A 19,688-nucleotide genomic window follows, 5' to 3' on the forward strand; every position below is an offset into this window, starting at 1 on the left:
TGTGGCTTGAGTTTTGTCTTAATAGTGTCATTTGAAGGGCAGAAGTTTATTTTAAAATCAAATTTATGAAGTTTTTGTATTTAATAATGCCAGTTGTTTTCTATTTTTCTATTTGTCCCATGTATTCTTTGCTCCTTTTTTCCCTCTTTTCCTGCTTTCTTTTAAGTACTTTTTAAATTCTATTTTACTTCCTTTGTTGGCTTATTAGCTATAACTCTTTATTTTGTTATTTTAGTAGTTTCTCAGGGCTTATAGTCTACATCATTAACATATAGTAGCCTATTTTAAGTGCAATTATACCATTTCATACATAGCATAAGAACTCTGTAGTAATATACTTCCATTTCTCCCCTCTAGAAATTTGTGCAATTGTTGTCATACTATGTATGCATATAAAGCCCACATTGCATTGTTATTTTTGAAAGTCCCTTATCTTTTAAAGAGATTTAAGCAATAAGAAAAAAATTAAAATGTATTTATTTAATATATGTGTAGTTACCATTTCAGGTACTCTTCTTTTTTTGTGTGAGTAGATCAATACTTCTATCTGGTTTCATTTTCTACTTCCTGAGAACTTAAAAAACTGTTCTTTCAATGTGAGTCTGTTGGTAATGAATTGCTTCAGCTTTTGTGCATACAAAATAATTTTTATTTTTCTACTCTTAAAAGGCACTTTTTGCTGGTATAGAAATCTAGGAAGAATTTCATATTGGAGTCAGTACATTGAAGATATTGCTTCACTACCTTCTCACATTGTTTCTGAAGACAAACTGCTACCATCCTTATTTTTGCTCTTCTATATAAAATGTCCTGTTTTCTCTAGCTTCCTATACAATGCTTTTTCTTTATCACTGTGGGTTTTAAACAATTTAACTATGGTATGTGCCATGGTGTAGTTTTCTTCATGCATCTTATGCTTGGGGTTTGTTGAGCTTCCTGAATCTGTGGGTTTACAATGTACACCAAATATGAAAAATGTTTGGATATTATTTTTTCAACTTATTTTTCTGTTCTGCCCACTCACTCCTGTCCTTCAGATACTCCAATTACATTTACATGAGGCCACTTGAAGCTGTCCCACAGCTCACTGATACTCTGTTCATTAAAAAAAAATTATTTTAAATTTTTATGGGCACCTAGTAGGTGTATATATTTATGGAGTACATGATATATTTTAGTACAGGTATGCAATGCATAATAATCATATCATGAAAAATAGGGTATCCATCCCCTCAAGCATTTATCCTTTGTGTTACAAACAATCTAATTATACTCTTTTAGTTATTTTGAAATGTACATTTAAATTACTATTATTGTCCCCTGCTGTGCTATCAAATACTACATGTTATTCCTTCTGACTAGTTTTGGTACCCATTAACCATCCCCACCTCCCCCGACACCCACTCACTACCCTTCCCAGACTCTGGTAACCATCTTTCTACTCTCTATGTCCATGAGTTCAATTGTTTTGATTTTTTTATATCCCACAAACATGTGATGTTTGTCTTTCTGTGCCTGGCTTATTTCACTTAACATAATGACCTCCAGTTCCATCCATGTTATTGCAGATGACAGAATTTCATTGTTTTTGTGACGGAATAGTATGCCATTGTGTATAAGTACCACATTTTCTTTATCCATATGTCTGTTGATGGACAGTTAGATTGCTTCCAAATCTTGGCTTTTGTGAACAGTGCTGCAATAAACATGGGAGTGCAGAAATTTCTTTGTTATACTTATTTCCTTTCTTTTGGGTATATACTCAGCAGTAGAATCGCTGGATCATATGGTAGTTCAGTTTTTAGTTCTTTGAGGGACCTCCAAACTGTTCTCCATAGTGGTTGTACTAATTTACATTCCCATCAACAGTGTATGAGGGTTCCTTTTTCTCCACATCCTTGTCAGCATTTGTTATTGCCTGATATTGGATAAAGTCCTTTATCCTTACACCTTTAACTGGGGTGAGATGGTATCTAATTGTAGTTTTGATTTGCATTTCTCTGATGATCAATGATGTTGAGAAGTTTATCATATACTTGTTTGCCATTTGTATGTCTTCTTTTGAGAAACATCTATTCAAATCTTTTGCCCATTTTAAAATTAGATTATTAGATTTTTTTCTACAGACCTGTTTAAGCTCCTTATATATTCTGGTTATTACTCCCTTGTCAGGTGGATAGTTTGCAAAAATTGTCTCCCATTCTGTGAGTTGTCTCTTCATTTTGTTGATTGTTTGCTGTGCAGAAGCTTTTTACCTTGATGTGATACCATTTGTCCATTTTTGCTTTGGTTGCCTGTGCTTGTGGGGTATTACTCAAGAAATTTTTGCCCAGACCAATATCCTGAAGAGTTTCCCTAATGTTTTCTTGTAGTAGTTTCATAGTTTAAGGTCTTAGATTTAAGTCTTTAATCCATTTTGATTTTATTTTTATATATGGCAAGAGATAGGGATCTAGTTTTTTTCTTCTGCATATGAATATCCAGTTTTTCCAGCACCATTTATTAAAGAAACAATGTTTTCCCCAGTGTATGTTTTTTACCACCTTTGTTGAAAATGAGTTCAGTGTAGGTGTGTGGATTTGTTTCTGGGTTCTGTACCCTGTTCTATTCCTCTATGTGTCTGCTTTTATGCCAGTACCATGCTGTTTTGGTTACTATAACTCCAAAGTATAATTTGAAGACAGTTAATGTGATTCCTCCAGTTTTGTTCTTTTTGCTCAGAATAACTTTGACTATTCTGGGTGGTCTTTTGTGGTTTCATGTAAGTGTTAGGATTTATTTTTTCAATTTCTGTGAAGAATGCCAGTAGTATTTTGACAGGGATTGCATCAAATCTGTAGATTGCTTTGGGTCATATGGAAATTTTAACAATATTGATTCTTCCAATCCATGAATAAGGAATACTTTTTCATTTTTTGGTGTCCTCTTCAATTTCATTTATCAATGTTTTATCCTTTTCATTCTAGAGATCTTTCACTTCTTTGGTTAATTCTTAGATATTTAATTTTATTTGTGGCTGTCATAAGTGGGATTACATTTTTCTTTCCTTTTCAGATTATTCACTGCTGACATATAAAAATGCTACTGATTTTTGTATGTTGATTTTATATCCTGTGACTGTACTGAATTTGGTTATCAGTTCTAACAGTTTTTTGGTAGAGTCATTATCTTTTCCAAATATGAGATCATATCATCTGCAAGCAAGGATAATTTGACTTCTTCTTTTCCAATTTGAATGCCCTTTAGTTCTTTCTCTTATCTGATTGCTCTAGCGTGGACTTCCCATACCATGTTGAGTAACAGTAGTGAAAGTGAATACCCTTGTCGTGTTCCAGATCTTAGAGAAAAAGCTTTCAATTTTTCCCTATTCAGTATGGCACTATCTGTGAGTGCCATACTGTAATATATGGCTTTTATTATGTTCAGGGATATTTTTTCTATATCCAGTTTTTTGAGGTTTTTTTTTTTGTCATGATGGAATGTTGAGCTTTATTAAATGCTTTTTCAGTATCAGCTGAAATGATGATTTGGTTTTTGTCCTTCATTCTGTTGATAGGATGTATCACATTGATTAATTTGCATATGTTGAGCCATCGCTGTACCCCTGGGATAAATCCCACTTGGTTATGATGAATGATCTTTCTAATGTGTTGCTGAATTTGGTTTGCTGGTATTTTGTTGAGAATTATTGCATCAATATTTATCACAGATATTGGCCTGTAGTTTTCTTTTTTTGAACTCTCTTTGTCTGGTTTTAGGATCAGGTTAATACTGGCCTTAAAGAATGTGTTTTGAAGTATTCCCTCCTCTTCTATTTTTCAGAATAGTTTGAGTAGGATTGGTATTAATTCTTCTTTAAATGTTTGGTAGAATTCAAAAGTGAAGTCATCGTGTCCCAGACTTTTTTTAGTGGGACACTTTTTATTATAGCTTCAATCTTATTACTTGTTATTGTTCTGTTCAGGTTTTGGATTTCTTCTTGGCTCAATCTTGGTAGGTTGTACATGTCTAGGAATGTATCCATTTCTTCTAGATTTTGCAGTTTATTGGCATATAGTTGTTCATTGTAGCCACTAATGATCCTTTGAGGTTCTGCAGTATCAGTTGCAATGTCTCCTTTTTCATCTTTGATTTTATTTATTTTGGCCTGCTTTCTTTTTTCTTAGTCTGGCTAAAGGTTGTCAATTTTTTATGTTTTCAAAAACCAGCTTTTTGTTTCATTGATCTTTTGTATTGTTGTCTTCATTTATTTCTGCTCTGACCTTTACTAAAACCTCTTTTTTTTCTTCTAATTCTGGATTTGTTTTGCCCTTGCTTTTCTAGTTCTTTAAGATGGATCATTCAGTCATTTATTTGAAGTTTTTCCTCCTTTTTGATGTAGGCATACAGCTATAACTTTCCCTTTTAGTATTACTTTTACTGTATCCCATAGGTTTTGGTATGTTGTGTTTCCATTATCATTTATTTTAAGAAATTTTCAATTTCCTTCTTAACTTCTTCATTGACCCACTGGTCATTCAGGAGCATATTGTTTAATTTCCGTGTGTTCATGTAGATTCCAAATTTCCTCTTGCTGTTGATTTGTAGTTTTAGTCCATTGTAGTCAGAGAAGAATGCTTGATATTATTTAAATGTTTTTGAATATTTTAAATTTGTTTTGTGACCCAACATATGGTCTATCCTTGAGAATGATCCATGGTCTGGGGAGAAAAATGTGTATTTTGCAGCTATTTGATGAAATGTTCTGTAAATATCTATTAGGTCCATTTGTTCTATTGTGTAGAATAAGTCTGACGTTTCTTTGTGGATATTTTTGTCTGGGAGATCTGGCCAATGCTGAAAGTGGGGTGTTGAAGTCTCCAGCTATCGTATTGGGGTCTATCTCTGTCATTAGCTCTAATAATATTTGCTTTATACAGCTTGCTGCTTCAGTGTTGGGTGTGTATATATTTACAATCTTCATATCCCTTTGTTGAATTGACCCTTTTATCATTGTATAATGACCTTCTTTGTCTCTTCTTACATTTTTTGTCATGAAATCTACTTTTTTGATGTAAGTATAGCTTCTCCTGCCCTTTTTTTTGTTTTGTTTTCACTGGCATAAAATATCATTTTCCATCTCTTTATTTTCAGTCTGTGTGTATTTTTATAGGTGAAACATGTTTCTTGTAGGCAACAGATCATTGTATCTTATTTTTTCATCTATTCAGCCACTCTACATCTTTGATTGGAAAGTTTAGTCCATTTTGCATTAAATGTTATTATTGATAAGTAGCAATTTATGCCTGCCATTTTATTATTTGTTTTCTGGTCTTCTCTTCCTTCTTCCTTCTTGTCTTCCTTTTAGTGATGGTCATTCATTTTTTGGTTTATGTTTTATGTCTATGCTTTATTCTGGATACTTTGTGTTATTGCTGCGTCTTCAGGTTTAATCTTTTCTTTTGCAAAATCTACTCTGTCATTAATCCCATCCATTGTATTTTTTATCTCACATGTTGAAGTTTTTATCCCTAGAGGTTTGATTTGGGCCTTTTAAGAAATATTATCCATATCACTACTTAACTTTTTGAACATAAGAAATGCAGCTACAATAAAGGTTTAACACTCCTGTCTACTAATTCTGACGTCTATGCCAGTTTTGGGTTGGTTTTAATTTTCTCCTCATTATAGGTCATATTTTTCTGCTTCTTTGCATGCTTGGTAATTCTGTTTTGGAGACATTTGTGAATTTTCCCATTTTGGGTCCCAATCAGGCAAGCAGTTCAGTTACTGAAAAACAGTTTGATCTTTTCAGGTCTTGCTTTAAAATGTTTTAGGTAGGACCAGGGCAGTGTATATTTTGGGGCCAATTATTACCTACTTGAGACAAAACCCTTCTGAATTACGAGGATCTCTGATTGACACTATCCTGGCCCTATGTACTGTGTACTGTTCTCTCTAATCCATACATTCTCAAAGATGGCAATATTGCTCCCAAAGGGACAAAATTTAGTTTTTAGGGAAAAAATTCAACTGTGTATGCATAAAGCAAAGGTATACATATCTGTATCTCATATATATATATATCATATACATAATGGATCACATATACATTAATATTTGTGGCATAAAAATTTCATGGGGGAGAATGATTATGAAAATGTCTAAAATGACTTCCATGAGGGTTGATAATTATTAAAAGGTTGGTTGTTGCTCCAGTTATTTTGAGTGGTTCTGTGCTTTGCCTCAGGTAGTGTTCTCACAGGTGTGGTGATCAGTACTCTGCTGGATGCCAGAGGGGCACTCTGAAGATGCCTGCTCTTTCTTTGTGTGGCTCTCTCCTCTTGGGTGCTCTGTCCTGAAAACTCTAGCCACCTAGGTCTCCCAGGTATCTCACCTCCATTGCTTCAATTCAGGGGGTCTTCTAGGCTCTGCCTGGCTTTCTCCTTCTTGCACCATGGCCTGGAAACTCAAAGTTATAAGCTGGGGCAATCACAGAGCTCACCCCATTTATTTCCCTTTTCTAAGTCATTACTGTCTTTCTATGCTAAGGGTCCGGGGTTATGAAAACTATTGTTTCATATATATATTTTCTGCTTTGGGTTGTTCTATGTGGAAAATCTGTTCTCTACCTTGGCTGAAGGTGGAAGTTAGCATATTCACTTTTGAATGGCACAAGTTTGGTGGCATAGGATCACAAATGTCTCCTTTTTTGCAGGTTTGGCCACACTATTTGTGTAACAAGTTAATTCTTATGCAATTATAATATTATAAAGGCTGGTTATTACTTTCCAATTTTAGAACCAATCTTAGAGAAGCATGGAGAGTTTATAGTCACAGAAAAGAATATTAATGGTATCTAGAGACTGCCAATGTGGCAAGTAGAGTAGCGGGTGGTTGGGAGTTAAAAGTGCGGAAGTTTTGCAGGGAAACAATAGAGAACATGAATTTTCTTATTTAACATGGTGGTGAATGACAGTACGAAAGTCAACAATTGATGCATCAATAAGCAATTTTAATTATATTATTAAAAGTTATTAAGGTAATCCAGTAGAACTAAAATGAAAATGTTCTTAATAGGGATTGGGAATGGAAGGAGAGCAAAGAGAAGAGGTAGTGAAATGAGCCACATTTTTCATCTCCATGTGATATCAGTATGTCTTTCTAAAGTTGATAAAGCAGAAAGCAGAGGTATAAACGTATTATCAATCACTGCACTGTCCATTATGGTAGCCACTAGCCAAATGGGGCTACTGACTTATTGAAATATGGCAAGTGCAGCTGAGAAACTACATATTTTATTGTATTACATTTTTATTAATTAAAATTTAAATTTATAGCAACATGTAGCTCATGCCTATCATATTAGACAGCACAGATTTAGATGTTTCTATCGTCATAGAAAGTTCTATTGTACAGCACTGGTCCAGAGTTTGGGAGACAATTATCAGAAGAATCAAAATCAGAAATGATTACACATGATAAGTTCTTAGCACTGAAGCTTGGGGAGATGAGGGGAGGACTTTACTCTTCATATTATACCTCCTTCATGCTTTGAATATTTATTACCTATCTTATATTTTGTTATATGTTCAGAATGCTCACCTTGACCTGTCATCTCAATGGCTGCAATGGTCCATTTCCAAAGGATTTTTTACAATGGTTTTTGGTTTAGAGTGTTGTGTGAGACTTTAAAAATATTTTTAGAGGGGAGACACTTGTTCTTATACATTTGAATAACATCTAAACATAAGTTGTTAAACTGTTGATCCCTACTTTCTACCTAACATCTGTGGCTTTGAATAAATACATAACTATTCTAGTTGATAAAACTGAATTGCTCATTGCCTTTACTTAAATACTCAATACTTTGATTTCTCTGATCCTTAAAAAGAGCTAAGCATTTCCTTGACAGTAGAAGTCAGAACTTCTCAGGGAGAGGAGGAGGGCATTTTTTGGGGCATCTGAACATCACCGTGTAAGGAGGCGTTGGCCATGCTGTTTCCCATGGGGAGCGGGAGAAGGGCAGTGAGGGAGCACATGCACTTTTTAAATTTACATTTGTCAGCATTTGACTTTTTTTGGTTAACAATGAGCATGTACTTCTTTTGTAATTAAGTAAAATGAATGCAAAGTGGGTTACATATAATACAACTAAATGGTTGGCACTAATCTTTTAGGAAAACAAGAACAAACTCCCTAACAAGGACTGCCAAACCCTCCTTGAGAGGCCCCCGTGCCCTTACCACTCACTCCACACCCTTTCCTTTTCCTTCTCTGCACCCCAGTCTCACTGTCCTTTCAGGTCCTCAAGCAAGGCTGCACTCCCTCCTGCCACTGGCCTTTGCAGAATGCTGGGCTCTTGGTCTAAATTGCCTGAATTGCTTTCCACTCTTCTATCCCCAGCTGCTGACCCTTTTCTTTGGGGTGGGGCAAGTAGAGAGAGCGTCTTTGCTTTCAGGTCTCAGCTCAAATACCGCTTTCTCAGGGAAGCTTCCACAGTAGACTGTATTTTCCAAAAATAGTCTTAACATCTCCTATCCCATATCATCTTCCACAATGTGACCTTGCCACCTCCTGGTTGAGTTCTCCACCCCCTTGGACCTGGGCAGGACCTAGTGACTTGCCTAAACAATAGGATGTAGCCTCAGGGACATGCTGAGGCTTCTGAAGATAGGCCTCCAGGAGCCTCAGGAAGAAGAGCAGCGTCCATGTTGGTCTTTGGAATGCTTGTCCTTGGGACAATCCCTCTCAGAACGCAGTGTCCTGCAGTGAGGAGTCCAAGCCACATGGAGATACCTGTGCAGATGCCCTGGTTCACAGCCCCAGCCGAGCTCCCTGCGGTGGCTGTGCCAGTTAGTGAGCCAGCGGCAGTTCAGCCCAGTCACATAGCCAAAGCCCCTGCTAACATCTGCCAGTGCCTACACAAGAGACCCCAAGTAAGAAAACTGAGATGAGCCCGGTCAACTCACAAAGCCCCAGACATGAGAACAAATGACTGTTTCAGGTTTTAGGGGTTGTGTTACAGAGCAGTAAATACTCCCTCCATCTTCTCAAGAGTGGTGAGGCCCCGTTAAACACCCTCATGTTCCCACCTATCAATAACGAATGGCAACATTACAAGTCCACTGAGAACTGGGTGCTGGTCTAAGTGCTTTACAAACAACTCATAAGACCCCTGTATGGGAAAGCAGCACTAAACAAAATACTTCCACAATTACAGAGGTAAGGTAGGTTAAGCACACCTCCCCTCAGCACTCAGCTAGGAAGTGATGGGATGGAACCCAGGTAGCCTCTCAGTGGGGCCTCTTCATAGCACTTTCCATAGTTTTAATTGCACCTATATCTTTGGAATTATTTGGATAAATGTCTCTCTCTTCCCAGTTACACTGTGAGTTCCATGGGGGCTGGGACCATGCCTGTTTTTGTCCAGAGTGAATCCCTGGTGTCTAAAATGTGCTAAATAAAATCAGAATCTCAGTGGTTTCTAGAGAGTCCATGTATCATATTAAAGAAGAATAAGGCTGGGCGCAGTGGCTCACGCCTGTAATCCCAGCACTTTGGGAGGCCGAGGTGGGTGGATCACTTGAGTTCAGGAGTTCAAGATCAGCCTGGCCAACATGGTGAAACCCTGTCTCTACTAAAAATACAAAAATCAGCAGGGCGTGGTGGTGCATGCCTGTAGTCCCGGCTACTCGGGAGGCTGAGGCAGGAGAATCACTCAAACCTGAGAGGCAAGAGTTGTAGTGAGCCGAGATTGCACCACTGCACTCTAGCCTATGCAACAGAGCAAGACTCTGTTTCAAAAAAAAAAAAAAAAAAAAAAAGAAGAAGAAGAAAATGCCAACTGCCTCATTTTACAAGATAGTACCCAACTTGTAGTTTAGAGGTGATACATATATATCTAGAATTCAAAAGAATGGTTGGGAATATAGGTTTTGGAGCAAGCAAAGCTAAGTTTAAATCCTGACTTGAGCACTCTATGGCCTTAGTTAACTAACCTGTCTAAAGTCTTCATTTCTTCATCTGTAACATCAGACAAATACTTTGCCAGTTGTTGAGAAGATGAAATGATATGTGCAAAGTGTCTTGGACACAGTCCTTGGCACACAGCTCCAACAAAGAGTCCCACTGTCAAATATTAGAAATAGAGAATTCTTACAACTGACAGCAAATGTTAGGTCTGTTCGTAGCAAATATTGGCCGAGACATGAGCAGCCACTGAACCTGTGGACAGATATATCCAGCTTGGGCGTTCTTCCGTATTGGATGGGTAAATCAGAACTAAGCTGTAACTGCACTAAATTTGCATTTATAACTTTTTAAAACGCTTGATTGAAGATTCAACAAATTCAAAGTACCTCAACATACTAAATGAGGCCACATGGCAAAGATTGCATGTGGAAACATTTGCAAGCTGGATGGCTTTCCCCATTCAGTGCTTCACAGCCCAACTCCATGTAGGTGAGGAAAAGCAGCCTCCTTAGGGGCTGCCCACCACCAGGCCAAGAACTCTGCTCCTTGCCCTGGTTCCTGGGTCACACCCACCCGGAGATGGTAAGCATTTGTGTTTAGATGGCTGCTTTCCCACTGTTTAGAAGCCATGCCTGCTAAGGGCAGAAAATAGACCAATGTCTACAAGACTTTAAGTAGCTGAAAGGATACATTGAATATGTATGTGCAAAGAGGAAGCAGAATGTACTTAGTGTGTTCCTAGAGGCCTCAGGATTTACCCTGTGGGACTGACATCAACACAACTGCTGGAAACGTGACACTGGGCTTGCTAGTGTGACGTTTCATTTCCTACTGAATTGACCAGGTGTTTTCCATGATTTCTGTGCATTTTTGTCCAACTCTGAATTTTCCTGTGTCCTCAGCAGAGATTTACCAGTTGTTTTCATGCTACCTCTGACTGTATATATTCCTCCTAATTGGGAATAATGTAGTGTGTGTGTGTGTGTGTGTGTGTCTATAATGTGCCCTACGTAAGCATTAGTCAAATTCACAAGGAATTACTGGTATTTACAATGAGTAACTTAAATGGGTGCCCCCACGCCCATTTAAGGAATGCAGATAACGGGAGGAAGCAAACATGTTACCCCTGCTGTCACCACAACTTATGCAACCCAGGAGCAGGGATCTCACTTTTATTTGACCTGTGGGGTTATAACAAGGCCTCCTCAGGTTTAATCCAGAGTGGACCAGTCCTTTGTAAGAAAAAGCTGTTTATAGAGGTCCAGAAATCACAACCTTGGCCCAGTTTAATGAATGTTTTCTGTTTCCATATGAATGGGAAAAAAAGAACAGAATAGCTCAACTGGCCATGAATTTGTGCTCTGCTGATAGGAGTCATCCTCAGGAAGGATGGTGCAGTTACTAGATAAACAGGAGAAACGCTGCAGCTCTGGGAACACCTCCCCGCAGGCATGCCTGCTATTCCCATCACCTGTCTCATTTCTCTGATGAAATGGGTCAAAAGAAGGTTGACATTTTATCATGGAAAGGTGGAGCAAACCCTGGGCTGGGCTCAGCACCAACACTACCCCTAACAGACTTTTTGACATCAGGCAATGCATTTTATTTTTATCTGCAACTTTGGCATCTGAAAAAGAAAGTGTAAGACTGAATGTTCTCTCATACTCCTTCAATTTTAAAATCAATTCTAAGCCTGTATAAACTACAATAAATTACATGTGTTTTGCTATCAAAGTTATTCAAGTCACATATTAGATAATGCCTGTCATTACTAGACATGTAAATTTTTTTTTCAATTTCATTATTCTTTAAAAGACATTTTTCATGACTTCTGGATTTTTCACTTTAAATTGAATATTGCTATTTACTTACCAGCTAAGTATTTTTAACAATAATCTAGGTTACACATTATTTCATTTCTCATTCTATAAGTTTACTTTTAATTCTCTGCTATTTCCTATTCATTTTTACCCCTTGTAGAGTTCGTTTCTGGGCTAAGAGCCTAAGCTACTGGCTGGTGGTTAGCTGGGTGCGCAGGGAACAGCACCACTATCCAAGTAACAGGCTTATTTTCTAACAAATTATATCCAGAGAAGGGCAGTGGAGATGGACACCTTAACTTAAGCACATTATTAGAATGCAAATGACAAGACAACTGAGCAAAGCATTGTTTAAGAGGATGCTGAGGAGCCTGGGCAGAAACAAATGAGCAACATCAGCTCCTGAGCATCTCTTGAACTGTGAGGAAATCACTAATAAGATACTCAGCTGAAGATTACATACACTTATCTGGCTCATATACCTGAGTCGCTGAACAGAAAAGAAGGGATTGTTGAAGATTTAGAGTAAATATTGACCCTTCCAAAATTTGAAAGCAGTTTTGGTTTGGGAGAAGCAGTAATTAGGCAGCCGTGTTCAGTATCTTGAAAGCATGAAGTTTCACTGATTTGGAAAATAAAAGCTTGGATTAAAAACTCAGCTGGCTCAAAATTATCTTTCAAAAGTGGAGGAAAAACAGATATTTTCTTAGACAAACATAAATTGAAGGAATCTGCTGCCAGTAGAACTGGAGGAAAGCTACACCTGCTCCTGCCCTGTAACTGCTTTTGACTTCCTATTTGCCAGATTCTGAGGCGCACATCACTACAGACCTGATTCAGAAGCATCAAGAGGGCAGCTGTGGGTATCTCGGTTCACTTTACAGTCAGCTGCTGTTGCTTAAAGCTGTTGAAACCTTACCAAAAGCAAAATAAGGTCAGCCCAGACAAGCAACTTATTTTTGACAAAGCTGTTCAACAAGCAAGTGGCCACGCTTAAGAGTAGAATATTTTGAACCAGAAATCTTAAAAGTTAAGGCTTCATTAAACACATGTACTGCTATTGGAGAAATATCATAAAACATCTTTTTAATGTGAACACTACTTCATACAATGAAAAACTATTTACAATGTATTGTTTCCAGATTTGTTGCTTTTACATCATCTCTACCCATGTGCTGATTCGGCATGTGTCTTCAGCCAGGGAGCTTCAGTCCAATTGCACATTCTCCTCGATGGCTCTCCAAGGACCCCGGGGATTCAGGGAACCTGTCCACTTACATTCTCCTTAGTAATTATGGCTCAGCAAGCATGCCACCAAAATCATCTAGAACCCAGATACTCTGGCAACCCCACATAAGTAAAAATGCGTAGATCAAGTTTTTTCTCCAATAAATAGTAATTTGACAATCCAATCCATTTCCATCTTAAGAAATTGTTTTCACTTAGGAAAATGTTTCTCAATGGAGCTAGAGTGAATAATCTGTTCTTCATACTGGAACTGAGTTAGAATGTCTTTGTATACAAATATAGCATATTTTGGCCAGCAATATAATTGCTTGCTATAGAGTTTATTTGCCTTCACACGCAGGATTGCTACATACATTCACAGTTTTAATAGACTGTAATTAGCTATTCCAGTTGTGCTTTAAAATCCCGAATATTATTCTCATTAGCGAGTGCAAAGCAAATGTCCCATCTGACTATAATTGGTCCTAGAGTTATAAACTCCATAATGATTTATTGTAAGTTTCCTCATTCTCCAGTTTCATCATTCGCTTTTTCAGGTATGACTTCCAAGCTCCGGCGTGGCTTCTGGACATCAGCATTTTCGGTGCCCGGTTTATTCAGTCCACATGAAACAGCAGCAAAATGGATTTGTTTCAGGTTCTCCAAAGTCTCATTCTTAGCATATTTCAAAAGATCTGCTTGTCCCTATAACAAAACATGCAATTAAACAGTATTAGATATGACATAACTTAGTGTTAGACTTCAACAATACATACCTTTCACTGAAATAGAAGTATTTTGATTCCATAAGGGGGCATAATTATTTCTTATTGGCACTGCATCTGAATAGGTCAATTTTAATAAAAAGTGAGTTTGTTTTCCCAGTTTCAATACCATACTCCAAGAGTATGCTGCTTTTCTGGCCCTTTCTATTTATAGATCTGCATGGGGTTCTGTGTGCATGGACTATTCCTGTCTGTCCTGGTTACAATTACATCTTTCATTCGTTGTTTGGCCAGTCTTGTCTTTTCCCTTTTAAGGTTTGAATAAAAAAAAAAAACTTTTTATTTTGAAATGTTTAAATTCACAGAAGGATACAAGTGTAGTACAGAGAGGTCTTGTGTACCCTTTCCCAAATTTCCCGCAGTGGTTATGTCTCACATAACTATAGCACGATGTCAAAACCAAGATGCTGACAGGGGTACGAAGTGTGCCTACGCTTCTGTGTGACTTCATCACGTGTGGGTTCACGTAACCACCATGGCAACCAAGGCACAGTACTGCGCCACCACCACTGGGAAGTCACACCCACTCCCTCCTCTCCACCATCCCTAAACCCTGGCAACCACTGATCTGTTCTCCAGCTCTGAAGAACCACTAATCTGTTCTCCATCTCTGAAGCCCACACAGCCTTTGGTAAGTGCTGACAGCCGTGGGCACACAGCAGATCCTCACTGAGCAGTTGCTGAAAGAAAGAGTGAAGCAAAGGATTCTTTACTCAGGATATATTTATCAGCCAAATTTTAATTTCTTTGCTGAGGTCTGACCATCGACTTGATCTGTATGCAGTATAACACGATATAGGTCAGAAAACAGTGGGTGAACTGAAGCACAGTCACTTGGAGTCTGGAACTGGTGCTGACAATGGGCCAACGCAGTTTGTCACCCTCTTTGTTCTTGACATTTTGGATCAGAGAATTCCTTGGAGGTGGGGAGCTGTCTTGTGTATTTTCAGATATTGAGCAGCACCCTTAGCACACCCTAATGTTTGCAGACATTGATAACTGTCTCTTGAGTGGGAGGGTGAGATACCTCCAGTTGAGAAACACTGGGCTAATGCATCAGCCAACAATTCCAAAATTATTGAGCAGAAGAGATGATGTGGTGCTCTATTGTTGTAAATTCCAACACTCCTACTTTGCTTTTTTGTTCATTTTTCCTTCCAAGTTTAACCTGCCTTCCACTAACAGTTTTTTCTACTGACACTATTACCTTTTCTTCTTTCTTATTCTCCTTGGTTGCTATTTTTTTCCATCCCCTTGGGTTCTCAATTTATTCTATTATTTTCTTTATGATTCCTCTGTAGTTTGACTCTTCTTTGTCCTACTTACACCTCCTCCCTGTTTCCCTCTTTCTGAACTGCCTCCCAGTGTGCGTTCCCTTTAAGGCATTCCTGTCCAGCAAGAGCTTGGGGCCAGCTGCAGACAGCAATGGGTAGGGACTTACCTTGGTTGGCAAATGGACTACAGTCAAATGTCAACCACTGGTGAGATCAAATTGCAAGGCAATTTTAAACCATCATGAGGCCCAAATCCACAGAAGTTTGCTGCTTACCACTTATCATGCATGGTTTTCCTGCTTTACAGTCCTTTAATTAGTAACTATAAATAGATGTTCCCTTGCTTAGATTAACTAAAGGAGCTTCATTTTTATTCATTCTTACTAGTCACTGAACTCACATGTTGAAAATTTACTAGTTATGAGGTTCCTGTATATATAGCATATTGTGTCAGGAGTATAATTTCATGTTAAATAGTGTATTTCCCTTCACAAGCAGAATTGCTACATACATTCACAGTCTTAATAGACTGTAACTAGTCTTTGTGTTTTAAAACTCCAAATATTATTTTTTTTAAATTAATAAACTTTAATTTTTAGGACAGTTTTAGGTTCACAGCAAAACAGAGCAGAAACTACAGAGTTCCCTTATGCTCCCTCCCTATGCAAACCTTCTCCAGTAGCCACAACCCGCACCACGGTGGTATACTTGTTACAATCAACGAACCTATGTTGCCACATCCCCTCAAGTCTATTGCTTAAATTAGGGTTCACCCTTGGTTTTGTATATTCCATGGGTTTTGAAAAATGTATAACAACATCTATCTACCCTTATAGGATCATGCAGAATAGTTCCATCACCCTAAAATTCCTCTGTGCTTTGCTAGTCATCCTCCCCCACTCCCAACCCCTGGCAACCACTGATCTTTTTATTGTCTCCACAGTTCTGCCTTTTTGACAATGTCATATAGTTGGAATCACAGTGTGTAGCCTTTTTGGATTGGCTTCTTTCGCTCAGTAATATATATTTAAATTTCCTCTATGTCGTCTCATGGCTTGATAGCTCATATCTTTTTAGTGCTGAATAATATTCCATTGTCTGGATGCACTGCAGTTTATTTATCCATTCATTTACTGCAGGAAATCTTTGCTGCTTCCAAATTTTGGCAATTAAAAATAACTCTGCTATAAGCATCTGTATGCAGATTTTTGTGTGGACATAAGTTTTCAATTCATTTAGGTACATTCCAAGGGGTATGATCACTGGATCATATGATAAGAGTATGTTTAGTTCTGTAATAACTACAGACAGTTCGACAGTTTCTGACAAATTGTCTGCACCTTTTAGCATTCCCACCAGCATAAATGAAAATTCCTGTTGTTTCACATCCTCACCAGCATTTGGTGATGTTAGTTTTCTATTTTGGCTACTGTAATAGATGTGTATTGGTATCTCATTGTTATTTTAACATACAATTCCCTAGTGACATGTGGTGCTAATATATTTTCCATTTGTATATCCTCTTTGGTGAGGTGACTGTTCAGACTTTTGCCCAGGTTTTAATCAGGTTGTTTCCTTACTGTTGAGTTTTAAGAGTTCGTTGCATATTTTGGAAAACAGTACTTTATCAGGTGTGTCCTTTGCAAATATTTTCTCGCAGACTGTGGCTTCTCTTCTCATTCTCTTGACATTGTCTTTTACAGAGCAGAAGGTTTAAATTTTAAGGAAGTCCAACTTACCCATTGTTTCTTTAATGGATTGTCTATGGTGGTGTATCTGAAAAATCACTGCCATATCCAAGGTCACCTAGATTTTATCCTGTGTTATCTTCTAGGAATTCTATAGTTTTGTGTTTTATATTTATGTCTATGATCTATTTTGAGTTAATTCTTGTGAAGGGTGTAAGATTTGTGCCTAGACTGAATTTTTCATGTGGATGTCCAGTTTTTCCAGAATGATTTGTTGAAAAGATGAAGTCTCTATTCCACTGTATTGCCTTTGCCCCTTTGCCAAAGATCGATTAACTATTTTATGTGGGTCTATTTCTGGGCTCTTCTATCCTGTTCTGCTGATCTATTTGTCTATTCTTTTCACACTGTTTTATTTCCTGTAGCTCTGCAGTAAGTCTTAAAGTCAGATAAAGTCAGTCCTCTGACTTTATTCTCTCCTTTAATATTGTGTTGACTATTCTGGGTCTTTTGCTTCTCTCTTTAAACTTTAGAATCAGTTTGTCAATATCCACAAAATAACTTGGTTGATTTATTTAATTTTATGCTTGCTGGAATTTTGATTGAGATTATGTTGAATCTATATATCAAGTTGGGAAGAACTGATACCTTGAGAACATTAAGTCTTCCTATCCATGAATATGGAATATCTCTCCATTAACTTAATTCTTTGATATCTTTCACAAGAGTTTTATAGTTTTCCTCATATAAGTCATATATATGTTGTTAGATTAATACCTAAGTATTTTATTTCTGGGGGTTCTAATGTAAATGGTCATGTGTTTTAATTTTGAATTCCACCTGTTCTTTGCTGGTATATAAGAAATAAATTGGCTGGGTGTGGTGGCTCATGCCTGTAATCCCAGCACTTTGGAAGGCTAAGACATGAGCCTCAGGAGTTCAAGACTAGCCTGGGTGACGTGGCAAAACCCCATCTCTACAAAAAAGTACAAAAATTAGCTGGGTATGTTGGTGTGCACCTGAAGTACCAGCTACTTGTGAGGCTGAGGTGTGAGGATCACCTGAGCCCAGGGAGGTCAAAGCTGTAGTGAGCCATGATCATGCCAGTACACTCCAGCCTGGGTGACAGAGTGAGATCCTGTCTCAAAATTTTTTTTCTTAAAAAAAGAAATCAATTGATTTTTGTATATTAACCTTGTATCCTGCAACCCTGCCATAATTGCTTATTATATTGTTCCAGGAGATTTTTTTTGGTCAATTCTTTTGGATTTTCTACATAGATGATTATATCATCTGTGAACAAAGACAGTTTTATTTCTTCCTTCTCAAGATATATACCTTTTATTTTCTTTTCTTGTCTTACTGCATTAGTTAGGACTGGACTTCCAGGTCAATGTTGAAAGCACTGGTGTCAGAGAACATCCTTGCTTTGTCCCTAATCTTATCAGGATTGCTTTGAGTTTCTTACCTTTAAATATGATGTAAGCAGTATGATTTTTGTAGATGTTCCTTATCAAGTTGAGTAAGGTCCTCTCTATTCCTAGTTCACTGAGAATTTTTATCATGAATGGGTGTTGAATTTTGTTAAATGGTTTTTCTGCATCTACTGATATAACCATGAGCTTTTTCTTCTTTAGCCTGTTGATATGATGAATGACATTAGTTGATTTTTCAAAAGTTAAATCAGCCTTGTATACCCAGTATAAATCCCTTTTGATCATGGTGAATAATTCTTTTTATTCATTTTTGGATTTTAATTGTTAATAGTGTGTTAAGGATTTTTGCATCTCTGTTGATGAGAGATACTGGTCTATCGTTTTCTTTTCTTGTAATGTCTTTGGTTTGGTATTAGGATAAAACTGGCCTGGTAGAATGAGTTAGGAAGTATTCACTCTGCTTCTATTTTCTGGAAGAGACTGTAGAGTATTGGTATCATTTCTTCTTTAAATGTTTAGTAGAAACCAGTAAACCTATCCGGGTTGGTGCTTTCTGTTTTGGAGGCTTATTAATTATTGATTCGATTTCCTTAATAGATACAGAATTATTCAGATTGCCTATTTCTTCTTATGTGAGTTTTGGCAGATTTTACCTTTCAAGGAATTGGCCTATGTCATCTAGGTTTTCAAGTTTGTGGGTATAGAATTGTTCATCATATTCCTTCATTATCCTTTTAGTGTCCATAAAATCTGTGGTGATATCCTTTATTTCATTTCTGACATTAGTAATTTGTATCATCTTTTTTCTTAGTTAGCTTGACTAAAGACTTATTGATTTTAATAAGGTTTTCAAAGGAGTGGCTTTTGGTTTTATTGATTTTTCTCTATGCATTTTGTGCTTTTAATTTCATTTATGTATACTCTTATTATTTTTATTAATAACAATTAGTACCTACCAAAATGCCTATCTAGGCATCATTCTTTGGACATCACATGTCCAGTTGAGTTTCTGATATCCTGCTACTACTCCTACTACCAGCTACTCTTCAGTCAAAGCAACCCCATTCTTGACCTGGACCAAGAACCCTGGTGTCATTATTTACTCTTCCCTTTTTCTTCCATATATCATCCCACCTGTCAGTAGGTCTTATTGTCATAATCTTCAAAACATATATATAAAGTTTCTCACCAGTTCTTACCATCTTCACTGCCACCATTGTGGTTTAAGCCACCATAATCTTTCTTGGAGTTTATTCTGACTGGTCTTCCCTCTCCATTTTCAACATGACAGCCAGCCAGAGAGCTCAAATTAAAACACAGGACATCCCTTCTTCTCTGTTTAAAACTCTTCAGCAGCTCCCCAAATAACTCAGAGTGAGAGTCAAAGTCCTTGCCCACAGCCTCATCTGACTTCCTTCACCCACCCACCCACCCTGTATTGTTCACCCAGCCTCTGATATAGTACGCGCCTAAATGTTCCTCAAACGCGTCAGGTCCTCTTTAG

At 37.5% G+C, this 19,688-nt stretch overlaps 1 protein-coding gene across 4 annotated transcripts in view; it reads right to left on the minus strand.

Annotated features, from left to right (window-relative positions):
• Positions 1-12,832: 12,832 nt before the first annotated feature.
• The window catches only part of PLCL2 (phospholipase C like 2), a 324,082-nt gene continuing 317,226 nt past the window's right edge, over positions 12,833-19,688 (minus strand). For all 4 annotated transcript variants that reach the window (XM_050779546.1, XM_050779543.1, XM_050779542.1 and 1 more), the window contains exon 7: positions 12,833-13,706. In XM_050779546.1, the coding sequence (XP_050635503.1) occupies positions 13,527-13,706 (180 nt within the window). In that variant the 3' untranslated portion in view covers positions 12,833-13,526. The remainder of the gene's footprint in view (positions 13,707-19,688) is intronic.

Source organism: Macaca thibetana, chromosome 2 (genome assembly GCF_024542745.1).
Source record: "Macaca thibetana thibetana isolate TM-01 chromosome 2, ASM2454274v1, whole genome shotgun sequence".
NCBI lineage: Eukaryota > Metazoa > Chordata > Mammalia > Primates > Cercopithecidae > Macaca > Macaca thibetana.